Here is a 14,113-nt window from a genome sequence, read left to right as displayed (position 1 = left end):
ATAATTGAAACAAAAAAAAACATCTCACAATAGTTGGCCTGAAAATCAATTTCTTTTGTTTCCATGTGTGATATGGTGGAAGACTTCGAGACTAACTATTCGCATTCATAATACTCTAAAATTCATTCGCATTCAAAGCACACTTAAAGCTCAAAGTGTGCCAGTTAATAACGCAGGAGTTTTTGAATGGTAATGCATTCCGATTGTTAGTATTAGGTTCAATATGCTTTACTTTTGGGATATTCAAAATAAACCCATCGGTGTAGAAAGCGCTTTATTTTATAACACGACGAATCATCATGAACGATTAAAGTAGTTAATAAAACGAACAAACAAGCTTCGTTTCATGCCAAAATTTATCTCATCGTGTTTAACTTTTCTTACTGTTTATCATTCAGCTTATGAGGAGTCCATTTTTTCACTTTCGGAATCTTTCCCATGACGTGAAGACGATCATAAATGGCTTTGTGACTAACGCCTAATCTCTCCACTATTTATTTTGCCTTTTGATGGTCCATGTGTTACTATTGAATTTCATCCAGATCCAACTTTCGGTTCCGAAACTATTGGGTAAAGTGTAATTAAGATTGCACACCGTCATTTAGAGCTATGATGCCAAATAGGGCGGAATTCTTCTAAATTTGGCTCATGCCCGTTTCGATTTGTAGCCTTATTAGTCACTTGCTAAACGGTTTGACCGATTTTCACAATGTTAGATGAGATGAAAGGTCCCGTAGTCCCATCTGTTACTATTGAATTTCTTCCGAATACGACTTCCGGTTCCAAAACTATAGGGTACACAGCTAAAAAATATCGTGTAAATTTATGTCTTCGAAGACCGACCGACATATACGAGCACCAAAAATGACTCATTTTTACAGTATACCTACAGTATATCAGTGTCGAAGCATGTAAATTTACTCGTCTGCTGTAAAAGTAATGTATGTTCGACACATATGTAAATCATTCTTGTAAAATTCAGTTATTTTACAAATTACGTTCTTATGATTTAAGTCATATGGGAATTTACATCACCGGTAAATTTCATTATTTTTTGCTGTGTACTGTCCTTGAAGAAGCCTATACTTTCTTATAAAACTATTGGTCAGGTCACAAGGATTCCATGTAAATCACTTGTCACCTACGAGCATCGACTGGCCACATGTCAATATTTCCAAAATTCGATTCACTACGGCAAGACTTGGAAGAAGCTAAACAAGAAGTCCCAAGCAACCCCAGTATTTCTGAGACAGAACTCAACGATAAAAAACACCTTCAACATAAAACCGTCAACTAATACTTAATAAGACACATATGTTCCAGCTAAGCCAAAAACCTGGAAAAATCAAACAGGAGAACCCAATAACGATGTTTGCAGCAACAACAACTATGATAAATAAGGGATAATTTAATAACAGAGGGCTTGAACAGCGAATAGTTACACTCACCTGCTTTAATTCGCTGGATAACAATAAGAGCACCTCTTCCCCGGGAGAATAATAGTAACATCGAAATCCAGTTCTGAAAATAAAAATGATTTATTTTTGTTTTTGTTTCTAAAATTGGTCGAAATCAAAAAATAAATAAATTAAAACTCTAGACTCGATTATGGTCTTGATTATGTGTTGTTCTTGATCAAGTGAGCAAAGTCACTTTGACTAGAATGAAGGTACGAAAGTATAAACGATTTTTTGTATTGACCAGTGGCGTCTCGTCCTCATGTGCACCTCATGCATTGCACAACCTGTCAAATTAAAGATATTAACGGCATCCACATCCGCATGCAATTATTTTTTAGATTCCCAATTTATTCGATGAAAGCAGGTCGAATAGTACCGAATATAAATTAATGAGTGATTTAGTCCACTGCACAGTCCAAAAATTCACCCTAAGCTACTTGCGCTTGCTGGTCGATGACTGCCAAACAATCTTTCCATAACGTTTCGCTCTGAACTCGAGCACATTGCTTTGTACACCGCAATTGCGTATATCACTCAAACGCTCGGGTTGGAATTTTCATCGATTTTTTTTCAAAAATTGGTAACTACTGAATAAATTGACCGATCTTGATGCATTTATTGTTAGAAAAACCGGGTATTCTTTAATTTCATTCTGCCTTAATCGGTGTTGATATGGTCCAAAAACACCGGTGTTATTCCAGATCGCCTTGGGGTAAGTCGGTTTTGCCATTTGGGGTATTCTATCTAAAAAACTAAAAATGTATATGGGAACAGTTCTGGAACAATCTGAAATGTGCAAGATTTACTAACATAAAATGCATCAATTTGAATAAACTAATCATTTGGCCAACCATCCCAGAGGGTACTGGAACCGGATACAAAACTTTTGAAAGACTTTTTTGAAAAGACGCAAAAATGTTTTGTAACCGGTTCCAGTACCCTCTGGGATGGTTGGCCAAATGATTAGTTCATTCAAATTGATGCGTTTTAGTAAATCTTGCACATTTCAGATTGTTCCAGAACTGTTCCCATATACATTTTTATTTTTTCAGATAGAATACCTCAAATGGCAAAACCGACTTACCCCAAGGCGATCTGGAATAACACCGGTGTATTTGGATCATATCAACACTGATTAAGGCAGAATGAAATTAAAGAATACCCGGTTTTTCTGACACCAAATGCATCAAGATCGGTCAATTTATTCAGTAGTTACAAATCTTGGAAAAAAAAATCGATGAAAATCCCAACCCGGGCGTTTGAGTGATATTTACACATATCTCATATACATCCAACTTCAAATTTCAATTATATCTTGTCGCTATGTTAGAGTCTTTTCCGTGCACTTGAAAATGCTGCACAGATTCAAGAACAGAAAGAATTACTCAGATCCGTTCTGAGATTTGTTGTTCTCTCTGTCACGTTTGGCTTTGTGAGAACTTGTATGTACTCCTTCAGAAGAGGTTTCAGTGGCTGATGCTTATGGCAGTCGAAAACAAATTGCTGTCTCAGTTGCAACGTCGAAGCGGTTTTATTTATGAATTTTCTGACAGATTCGCTTGATGTGCAGAGCGCTGAATTCTTCTATTGTATCGATGATACAAAACAGGTTTAATAAAAAGTTCTCATCCAAAAGTATATAGATATTTCATTGAAATGAAAAACTCAAGTAAATATCCCTTCCTCAATCTTTAATTTTCACTTACAACGAACTGTTACATCTGATATCATACCACATAAGCAGTGCACAATCCGTAAACTTTGTCACGAGACGCCACTGGTATTGACCTAATCAATCATCACAAATATTCGATAACCGTTTCGTTACCGAACAATTAAACTCACCATAAATACTTTCTGGAACATCGTCAACTGCACACTTGATCATCGCTTCCGTGTAATTTTTCCCCTGTTTCGCCAATTCAGATTGAAATCATTTAGTTCAACAATCTTCAACGCGTTGTGGCTGTGCACTCCAGCAGGACGGATCCATCAGTCCGGCAGATTTAGCATCAATGCCACTCCAAACCTGAACTCTACTTGAGCTGTTTGTTTACGTACCAGTTTTCTCTTTCACATCATAAGCGATTCCTGCACTCTACGAAGTAATGAAGAGCTGTAGCGCAAGGACGGAAAATAATGCTGCGGTAGAGGAGTATGGTTGGAATTTTACACTATCTAAATTGCAAATATATGCAAGCCTCAACCGCCACCTGATCTTCCGCGAACATAACCTTCATCAGCAATAACAGCAGAAGCAGCAACAGAAGTAGAAGCAGTCTCAGTAACTCGTTTTTGCGTATATTGCCGCCACTGATACGGGTATCTGCGCCGCCGGTTGATACCGAAGATGATGCGTTCGCTTTGAGTCTCATTCCGACTCGGACGATGGACAATGAGTAGTTTTATGTTTTAACCATTATATTGATCAATTACTTCTCAACCATTTGAGAAACGCATGCAAGGAAAGTGCCTCCAGCACTATGGATTTGCGATGGATCGGGTGGCAGTACAACTGGTTTCATTTCCTTTTGGGCTCACTTGTTACGACATGCGGAGACTTCCGAAGAGGTTCGTAAATGACACCGATGAAAGTTTCTTTAAGTTCACTTCCAGGTTTCAATGATGATAAAGTTATAGAAATAACTTTAAAGAACAAGTGCGCGTACTAAAAAAGCTGAAACATTTGTGATTGCTTGTCATTGGTAAGAAAGAACGTCATCACCTTGAATTAATGTAAAAATGATGGATGCTTTTTGCCTTTCTCATACAGAAAGGTTATGCAATCACGGTGAAAACTGACTTTTGAACCGAGGCCTGGAGGGCCGAGTGTCATATACCATTCCACTCAGTTCGTTGAGTACACAAAATGTATGTGTGTATGTAACGTTTTAAGCATTAAAATTTCTCGGAGATGTCTGAACCGATTTTCAAATTCAAATGAAAGGTCTTGTGGTCCCTTCTTGAAATTTGTTTAGATCTGGCTCCTGGTTCCAGAATTATGTGGTAAACTGCAAAAATATGTGTAACTTTTCTCACAAAATTAGATGAAAATCAAATGAAAGCTCTTATGATTCCATATTAAATTCCTGAATTTCATCTTGATTCGACTTCCGGTTCCGGAATTAATCAAATTAGTTACAAACATAGATTAAAATGAATGTTCTCATGGTTCTATACGAAACTTCTTAACTTCATTTAGATTCGAACTCCGGTTCCGGAATTGGAGAATAAAAAGTCTTGAACATTTCAAGTCGTTATTCATATCAGAATCCATCGGCACCGGGCACACATGAGTCATAATTTTCAATCGTTTTGAAGAAAACAATACCACGGCACTGGTACGAATGTCTGTTACCAGTGTGTGATTTTTGTTAAATACGGTGCTGAGATAAAGACAGGATAATGAAAGATAAAAATGTCTAACCTTCATATAGTTGATGACACAAAAAAGTACGAAATTTTCGTACTGTTTTATTGAAAAACTTTTACAACATGTTGGTCTCCTGATTCTGGTTCCATTTATTCAGAATGTCCAATATGAAACTTGAACATAATCAAAATGCAAACATTGGAATTGAATGCAAACAAATCATACTATTCACATTCCTTCACTAATTTTCATTGATGAGAATCGCACCGCGCTCATCATACTGATCAACATCAATTTTACCCCGGGTGGTGGTCTGTGTATGCAACTGTACGATAGGACTGGAGAAGTATGACGTCGCAACAAACGATTGGCAACGGAAAGTTTACCCGTCAGCAGGGAAACAAAATGACATGTCTGGAATTTATGCGGTTCATGAAATAGACAGCACTCACGCACGTGGGTAATCTATTTTCTTCGTTGTTCATCGTGATCATTAATGCTCTGCATGTTGCCGGCGAGCTTTGTTAATCATGTGCAAACCGAATCTAATTTCCCCTGGCACTAATCAACCCAACGACGTCATTATCTGATTGACGGCCAACGCAATCATTGCTTCCTCGACATCAAGGTAGGTTTATTCTAGAGTTGGAATTCCACTCATGTGTTAATGGATAAAAATTAATTTATTGCCACATTTAAGAATTCACTTTTGAGCAGAAGGTAACAAAATTTCTTTTCCAGTATTACAGTTTACATATTGATGTTTTAGTGTTTTCTATACACCGGCGGATTTTTGATTCCACAATTGAGCAACATGAATAAGACCTTGGGGAAATAGTATATATTATTGTTATGAAAATACACCATGAACAAAAATCCTAATTTCATGATTTGTTTTTTAAATGTGGTCTAAATTTATACATACTTCAGACGTACAGTTTTAATGTAGTAATTTCAATTCTGGGGGGAAATGTTTTGGCTCATATTTACATATGACTCCTACATTATTTGATGTTCAAACAAAAACAAAAGTCAAATTGACATTTACCAAATAAAACGTATGGCCGTAGTTAATCCGTTTATGATCGTTCGTGTTGTCAATTCTCTATCGGTCGGTGAATTAGTAAACACAATCAATTATCAATTTTTAGATGAATATTCCTCAGAACCACACACAGTGCGTATACGTGAAAATTAGAGTTGCGAGAGTAGAATAAAATACATTTTACGAGTAATGTTTATTCCTATTTTGATAAGTTTTCATAGAAAAGAGGTTGTTGTTCATTATGTATGGGATAAAGCTTTAGAACAAAAATAAACTGCGTGAAAGTTATAGTCATTCGCTAAATACAGATTGTGTGCATATACGATTTTACTTTACCACGACGTTTACAAAGTTTCAAGCACGTGTTTCACGCAATTTAATAACCCTGTCTTCTGGATCGTGTAGGAAAGTAGCAGGGATAGATCGGACCAACTACATTTTTATAATAAAATCCATTATTTCGGTTTTCCTTTCAACCAGTATTCAAGTAAGTGAGATAGTCTAGTTCGTTTAGTACATAATTAATTCAATTTAAAATCTACCATTACAGATCAAAATGTTTTCTTTTAATTTTCAATAGCAAAATCTTGGCATTATATTCTTTTCGTAGAATTTGGCCTTTCTGTTTCAACAGACTTCGCAATCGATTCATAGCGTACAGAATCACTGCATGGCTAGTACTACGACCCTACTGACACTAAGAGTCCTTCCAGGTCGGGGCTCGAACATACGACAACTGGCTTGTATGACCAGTGCTTTGTTAATTGAAAAAGCTACTTGAACGAAAATCGGTTCTAGTTGCGTTTTACTGTTCTAGTGTCATTATTTAAAATCTTCAAGAGCGTTTAATTTCACATCCATACCTGAGATTGGAACAGGTTTGATAATGAATATTTATTCAATTTCCAACACTGTTATTACCCTACAACAACGACAACAATATTGTAATCTAATAAAGTTCAAAACACTCTAAATTACGTGCGCTATGTGCACTGCTTATGGCTGTGGTTTACTCCCGGACTTAGTCAATCTCGCTAGGACACACTCACAAAGGTAGTCATCACACGCTCGCTATATTAGTACAAAGTGGAAGTAATAGCCTCTTATTACCATGATTACCCCGTTATACTAACTGCATTTGGTCATCATAGAGTCGTCGTCGTCATCGTCGTCGTCCTCGTCGCCCTCGTCGTCGTCTTCGTCGTTGTCGTTGTCGTCTGCGACTACATCGGTCAACTAGAAGTCTATATTTTCAATGGAGCTTGTTTGCTCCCTTTATAAGTAAACAGTAGCACATCCTGAAGTAATGAGCCTGTATAAAGTTTTCTATCGTTGCATCATGTAATTTCTGTTCTGCTTGGATATTGCTCACGATTTATGAAAAATAAATCTATCGGGCTATCGTACCAATAGTCATCTCATTACTAGAGTCGCCATATTATTTTGTCGATTACTCGACTTTCAATCGACGAATTGTGATAAAATCGTATACAAAATCTAAAATAGTTCGAAAATTGTGCAATACTACTGTAACGACACGAAACCTCGAAGCTAATGCACCTAACTTCATCTTACTCATAATGTCAATCTATCGAACCGAGACAGCTCACTCTTATTAATGTTTTTCGTATACGAGATGACTGAGCTGAGATGAATGGGAATACCGTTACCTCATATTACCTTGATGGCATTTCATGAGAACGCATCTGGGTTTTGGAACAAGCTTAAGAAACATTGACCGCTGTCTGTATTCTAATAGTTTGTCAACAAATATATGAAGATAACACTCATATTGTGGTTAAATAAATTGCCGTAACATTTCAATTTCCCACTAAACTAACGATGGTCAATCATACTTGATCTATTAATTGTCACAGCCTAAAAAACTCTAAAGCATATAGTAAGTATAATTAAGGTGACAGTAGAAGCGAGTCTTGACTGAGATTCTGCTTACCCTCTCATTCCTTTCTTCCATTTGCCTTACACGTCATGTAAACAAAGCAGAAACACTCCTTAAACTTACTGAGACAAAACATGTTTCTTTGCATATAGAGTAGTGTAATCGACAGAACTATGCCCAATGGGTTCTAGTTTTGTACCCGAGAAATTTTTTTGGAAAATGTTTATTTTTGCTATTTCATCCAAGACTGCTTTTTTCCATCAGTTTCTCAAAATAAAACTGAATAAGACTAGACAGTTAATAAATGATGATTATAATAAATTATAATAATGAGACTGCAACCCTAGGAAATAAAGTCTTAAGGTTTTAACACAGTGGGAAAGACGATTTATTTTGAGGAATTTAATTTCCTAATAGATGAAAAAACTCAATGGACACTCAATCCACTCCCTTCCATTTTGGTACTGAGCAATTCCAGAAATAAACAGCAGAAATGGTGACAAAATCAACGCCTTTCCAAAATTCGCCTTGTGGAAGTATGCGTAGAACTCAATCGTGAATATCTCAAGTAGTGCCAAACGCATCAACATAATTCTCTCTCCACTTCTTCAGAAATATAATCAATAATTTATAATTAAATTTTCAACAGCTTCTAAATACTGGATCTGGATTCGGAATTGGACTTTGGATTGGATTATGAAACAAAATCTTAAAATTGATTTCATAATCTGAATTCTGGTCCATCTAAAGTCAATTTATATCCTAATTCTGGAACTGATGTCTTGACTAGGTTCTTAACTTAAACAAAATCCGAGATTTGAAATTTAGATATGGATTCTGGAACTTAACGTTAGATCTGAACTCCGAACCTGAATTTTGGAACTGACTTCTAAGCCAGAATTTATTTCCTGAATTCAGTTTCATAATTTAATTCCTGATTTCACTTTCAGAATTTAATTCCTAAATTCAGTTTCAAATTCATTTCTATAATTCTGAGCCTGCCTGCTGGAACACAAATTACCACAATCTGTGCGGCTTGTTTCGTCCGCGACGTCAGTTTAGACATTACACTCCGGTGTAGTAGCAAAACGTACTTTAGTCTAGATGCATCGTTACAATTCTAGAAGCAAAGCATTTAAACGTTGCCAAAATCACACAGCCAGTTCATACATACAAGTATCTATATTGGGAAGTGTGAAGAGGCCTATTAGTGCTATTCGTATTCACGCGCTTCTTAGTTATGTCTGTGACATTACCCACCCGCTTTTTTATCTATTCAAGTTGTAATTCTAAAACTGTTATTGGTAGAAAAATGGTATCAGAATAGAAATGGTAGGAAAACGATTAGACTCTCTAAATCTACACGCTGAAAAAAAAGTAAAACAAAAAAATGACCGGAAAAATGTAATTCTAAAAATAAAGCATCCGAAATTTTCTTGTCGATTTTTTTTAATAGTAGTAACAGCTTAGTTATTTTCAAAAAGTCAAGTCCCAAATTGCCAATAAAACACTATAAAAGGATTTTACGGATCAAAAGCAATAAATTTACTAATAGTAATCATTCTCCTAGAAGTAGCCGTTTCCGAAATATTTGAACATGAAATGCAAAGAACTCAGATTATTGATGAATAATGCCGTTTAGAATAGTTAAACACGTAGTAAAAGAATTGTTGTTTTTGTATGTGTATAATCGTTAAAACGGTGTATATCATTAGAAATCAAATCTCTCAATTGCTTGTCTAACAATCTCAAAAATTGCTACTTTCAGGGGGAAAAAAACTAAGCGTAAATTTAGTCTGTTTTGAGTCGAATCTATCTCTCTGTGAAAAAGAAATGGCTTGGTAAGTTGAAGACGTGCACAAAGTTCTATTTAAATCGTAGTATGTAGGATCTGCTACACATTTCTGGAATTATTCTGCTATGGTAAAAGTCGTTCTTTTGGCCAATTGTCATTGAATCACACTTAGGTATCTCCCGTTTATATCTTAAGCGTAGTTTTTGCTCGTAAAATTTTCCAATAATTGGATTAATTTTAATTTTATATAATCGTTTTCGGTGACTGAATTGAGAATTTTCATAATCGGAAAAACTAACATCAGGCTCATCTCATATCGTTGGAATTTCAGCCTGGTAACAATAGGTTACTTTTAATTTAACTAAACCATCGGAAATTTACTTTATTCAATATACTGGTATTCCGAGAAATATAAATAAAACTATTGTTCACAAATTGATTTTGACAATTTGAACCGATTTACTCGTGTAACAGTGTTAGTCTTCCTTCGTATATGAGAAAGGTAACAGGATAAGTGATTTAGTTTTGAAATTTCTTATAATAAAAGCGATTTTTTTTCTGCTGTAATGTTATGCCGACGGTTGGCATTTAATTGCAATATTGTCATAATGCCTATGCTTTGTTCAATGACTTGACTTGCCAATGTGTGCATATGTATGTTACCGTAACCTTCCCGATAATGCACATATACCAAGTAAGCTGTACAAACCCTTAAATGGAACTGTTCGATATGTAAGCTTGTCGTAGTGACTGATTCCCGGCCATGTATGCCACCGGTCATAATAATAACTGCTGCAACAGTTGGTCAATCATGCCCGAATGCTTGTGAAAATACATTGTTTTGAAGAAGCGAAAGTTGTTTTGATTTCTATTTATAGGTCGGTTCGGTATCGTATGGCACCAAGCCATCAGCCATCTCTCGCTCGATCCGATCGGTTGCTAGGGGAAGGGTGGGTGGAAATGCAACCGGCTGTGAGTTGCTCTCTGTCTTTCGAAGAGAGCACATTTTTCGCTTGTGAAAACTATGCAATTTGATTTTGTTTGCGTTGAAATTGAAGATAATTCTATCACTAGCTCGATACTGGTTAGTATTGTTAATTCGCTTGGTTTTGTGATTGCATTTGTTTCGCTGATCGATATGCGATCTGCCTTGAACGTAGTAGCGATTGTTTTTATCAGAAACTAGCGATTGCAATAGTCATATTTCACTCAAATTTTTGGGAATATTATTTTTTGTTCGAGGACAAAAATGTCCTAATGTGATGAAGATAGGTTTTTCCTTCATTATCAAAGAACACCGACACAGAAGACTATCAGGTTAAATCCTTGAGTGTTACATCAACACTTTCTCAACTCTCGAATGCCTCACCACACGATCTCTATCTCTTTAAGTCTAATCATGATTTGCACTTGCCTCTAGACGCGATACTAATGACGCAACTTTCTCTTTCACAGACCAAACTCGGCCACGCACTGAACCCCTCGATACAGTTCCTCGCCAACGGACAGGGTTACCTGTCCTTCCCCTCCAGTGGTAGCAATGGTCAGAAGTTCAGCTTCTCCATCACGGACATCGAGGGTGGCGGATCGATCGAATGCATTCAGCAGAACCAGGGCCAGCAGCTGCAAAACATGGGTCACATTCCGCACAAAATGCGGATACACGCCAACGATGATGTGTATGAGACGACGAGGCACCGGATGGCGGCCGCAGAGGAGAACCAAAAGAATAAATGGTGAGTCGATCCTTGCACGTTAGCACTGCTCTGCCGTGGCGGGGAGATGAACTTGAACTCGTGCGAATTCAAGTACACTGTATAAACTAGCTCACACACACAGACCCGCACACCCGCACCCGCACATACGCATCTAGTCGTTGTCATTGCTGGCGATGGCGACGGCGGCGTCCAAGAGCAGCGCCACTACATTCAGGTCTGACCTCCTGCATAATGATGTTAGTATAATGATTTAATTCGCGTTCGTTCGCAATTGCTCTCAACTTGACGGAAGGAAGCGGTCGCTTTCTAGGCCAACTGGTCTCGGCTTTGGTTTCCGCACATGTTGCTCTATTATAAGTGACTGGCTCTGGAGCAGCAGGGGTCCAGGGTGTTGGCAGTGGGGCATGCGTGCTCAACCTAACCCGAATTATTCAACAAACTCTTTTACATCACCTCCATCAGATTGGGGGCCGTACATATGGGTATTCCGTGTCGTTCCGCACGTCGGGCGCTCAAAGGGGGTTCGGATAGCTCACTGATTCTGCGTCTGGGAATTGATTAGCCGACGTTATGCGAATGAAACTTGATTGGTGGAAAGCAGACAAGTTTGTAGTTTTTGGCAGGCGATCGTTGGGCATATTCGCTTCATGTGTGGTAGGATACTCTATTAATTCGTGGTTAGTTACTACAAGTTGAAATATACTTCAATGGTTTTAAAATGTTGTTCAGAATATTGTTCATTGAAAGTTCGGTAAGTTCAGGTCATAAATGAGACTGATTGGAATTCACTACAGACGTAGCACTGTGTAAAGTTGATTGAAAAAAAATCAAATAAATATAAATCCAACGGATGAAATTACTTAAGGATGCTATTAGTAATTGGCAACTTGACTGATCATCGTTAAAATCGGCCAATGAATGCAAATTTAGTTTAAAATTTTCTATCATTTTTGTGGTCTTATTCGAACACGGATTCGGAATTCAGGTCACATGAACCAAATTCATTTTGAGTCCCATTTTTTTTTTACTTTGTTGGAATTATTCATAATTCCGGTAGCGAAAGTCCGAAATTCAATAATGTTCTATGGGACAGGACTTTACGTGTAAGTTTGTGAAAACTCAAAAATGTGAAATTCTTGATTTTCGATCTGTAATGAATTCAGAAGTAACTTAGCCAGCATAAATCTCAACTGTGTTAAAAAAAATTGTATTGGGTGTAGGAGTAAGTTTTCTGACTTATTTTCTAAACCCAAGAGTTTATTGAGGCAAATTGGTACCGCATTTTCTATTGAATTTATTTTATATCGGAAACTGAATTTGAGAAAAGAAGTTGACATCACTGAGAGTACGATGCGGTGTCTAAGTGCTGCTCTCAAAAAAGCCTATTTTCAATATGTTGTTTGATACGTATAGTTAATATTTTGGTTGAAACAGTTTTTGGAGTGATAGTGCAGGTGTGACAAATGTGTGTTTAGTAGTGAGAGTGCAATTCATTGAATAGTGTTGATTCGCGTAACTAAAAGCGGAGACTTTACCACCCCAAAGTTCAACGATATTAACCGATCGAGGCGCCGTCTGCATATTATTGTCGGTGTTATCAGATTTATATGGAATGTGTGAAGGTTTACAAGTCAATCGTGTTATTCAGGCTGAAGGTCTAGGATTGGTCTGCAGCAGGTTTATTCAAAATTGTTTGTTTTATTTAATATTTTCAGTAGTCGTGTTTCATCTCGCGTTGTTAACAGCAATGCGAATGGGAACAAAAGAAAACTGGTAAGATCGTTCTTTAGAGATATTTTATATTTTTCTTACTTTTTTTTTTATTCAATAATATAATATAATATTAAGGCACACTGCTTATTTTTCTTACTTATAATGCCTTGTTATATTTCTCCTGCGTATTGAAAATCAGCTTTTGTTGAGGTCATATTGTTTACCAAAACAGATCCCGATCTCTTTCCCTCCCTACTAACACATCTCCTATCCCGTGTTGTTCAGGCGGTGGTTTCTAGAAACAACGAGTATCGGACTAACATTCCTTCCTTTTCCTCAGTAGCACTATCATAGCTGGCGTCGTTATTGATCATTTAATGGAAAGTTAGGAATGAGTGGGTATGTACAGTGAAAATGATTTGCTTCTACCAAGCTTCATTTTTTAGTTCATTGTACATTTTCACTCATTCGGTCAACACGAAGAACAATCTCGGACGATCTACTTCAACTCAGCTCAGCAAATTGGTTCTGCATTTTCTATTAAATCTATTGTCTATCGGAAACTGTTTCCTATAATGCTTACAATTAAAATAAATTGTAGAAAATTGTAATTTTGTATCTTAACTACAGTCTGTTAAGTAGGAAGGGGCTGGGATCCACTAGGAGATTGATAGTACCTATTAGCTCTCTCGGGACAGTACCAGCCTAGATGCCGTGTGGAATCCGGCGGAAAAAAATGAACCAAGAATAGATCCACTGGGTTACTGCTTCCTTGTCGTAAAAGGCGACAACTGCAAGATTTTTTTTTCCTTTCAGTTAGCAGATATTTTCAATGTTTCACTTCTGATTACTCTATTTTACTAAATTATCTCTTCATTCAACCTATCAATTTCCGTCTAGTTTCGTATAAAAGTTTTATTTAGAATGTTTTCTTCTTCCATGTTATTGATTGTCTTTCAGGATTATAAATTGAATGATAAAAATCAACTATTGCACAAAGTTAATACCAGAGATAACATATATTGAATACATATTAAAAAACACTTGATATTAATATTTCAAACAACAAATTAATATTTTTCTCGATTGCCGGCTGCTTCAAATCAACT

The 14,113-nt window shown here is 36.7% G+C and overlaps 1 protein-coding gene across 3 annotated transcripts in view; it reads left to right on the top strand.

Moving 5' to 3' along the window:
• LOC131438048 (RNA polymerase II elongation factor Ell) overlaps positions 1–14,113 on the top strand; it is a 174,553-nt gene that overhangs the window by 130,881 nt on the left and 29,559 nt on the right. For all 3 annotated transcript variants that reach the window (XM_058607826.1, XM_058607827.1, XM_058607825.1), the window contains exon 3: positions 11,029–11,309. In XM_058607826.1, the coding sequence (XP_058463809.1) occupies positions 11,029–11,309 (281 nt within the window). The remainder of the gene's footprint in view (positions 1–11,028; positions 11,310–14,113) is intronic.

Source organism: Malaya genurostris, chromosome 3 (assembly GCF_030247185.1).
Source record: "Malaya genurostris strain Urasoe2022 chromosome 3, Malgen_1.1, whole genome shotgun sequence".
NCBI classification, from domain to species: Eukaryota; Metazoa; Arthropoda; class Insecta; order Diptera; family Culicidae; genus Malaya; species Malaya genurostris.
Note: the sequence above shows the minus strand (reverse complement) of the source record. Positions and strands in the feature narration are given on the sequence as shown.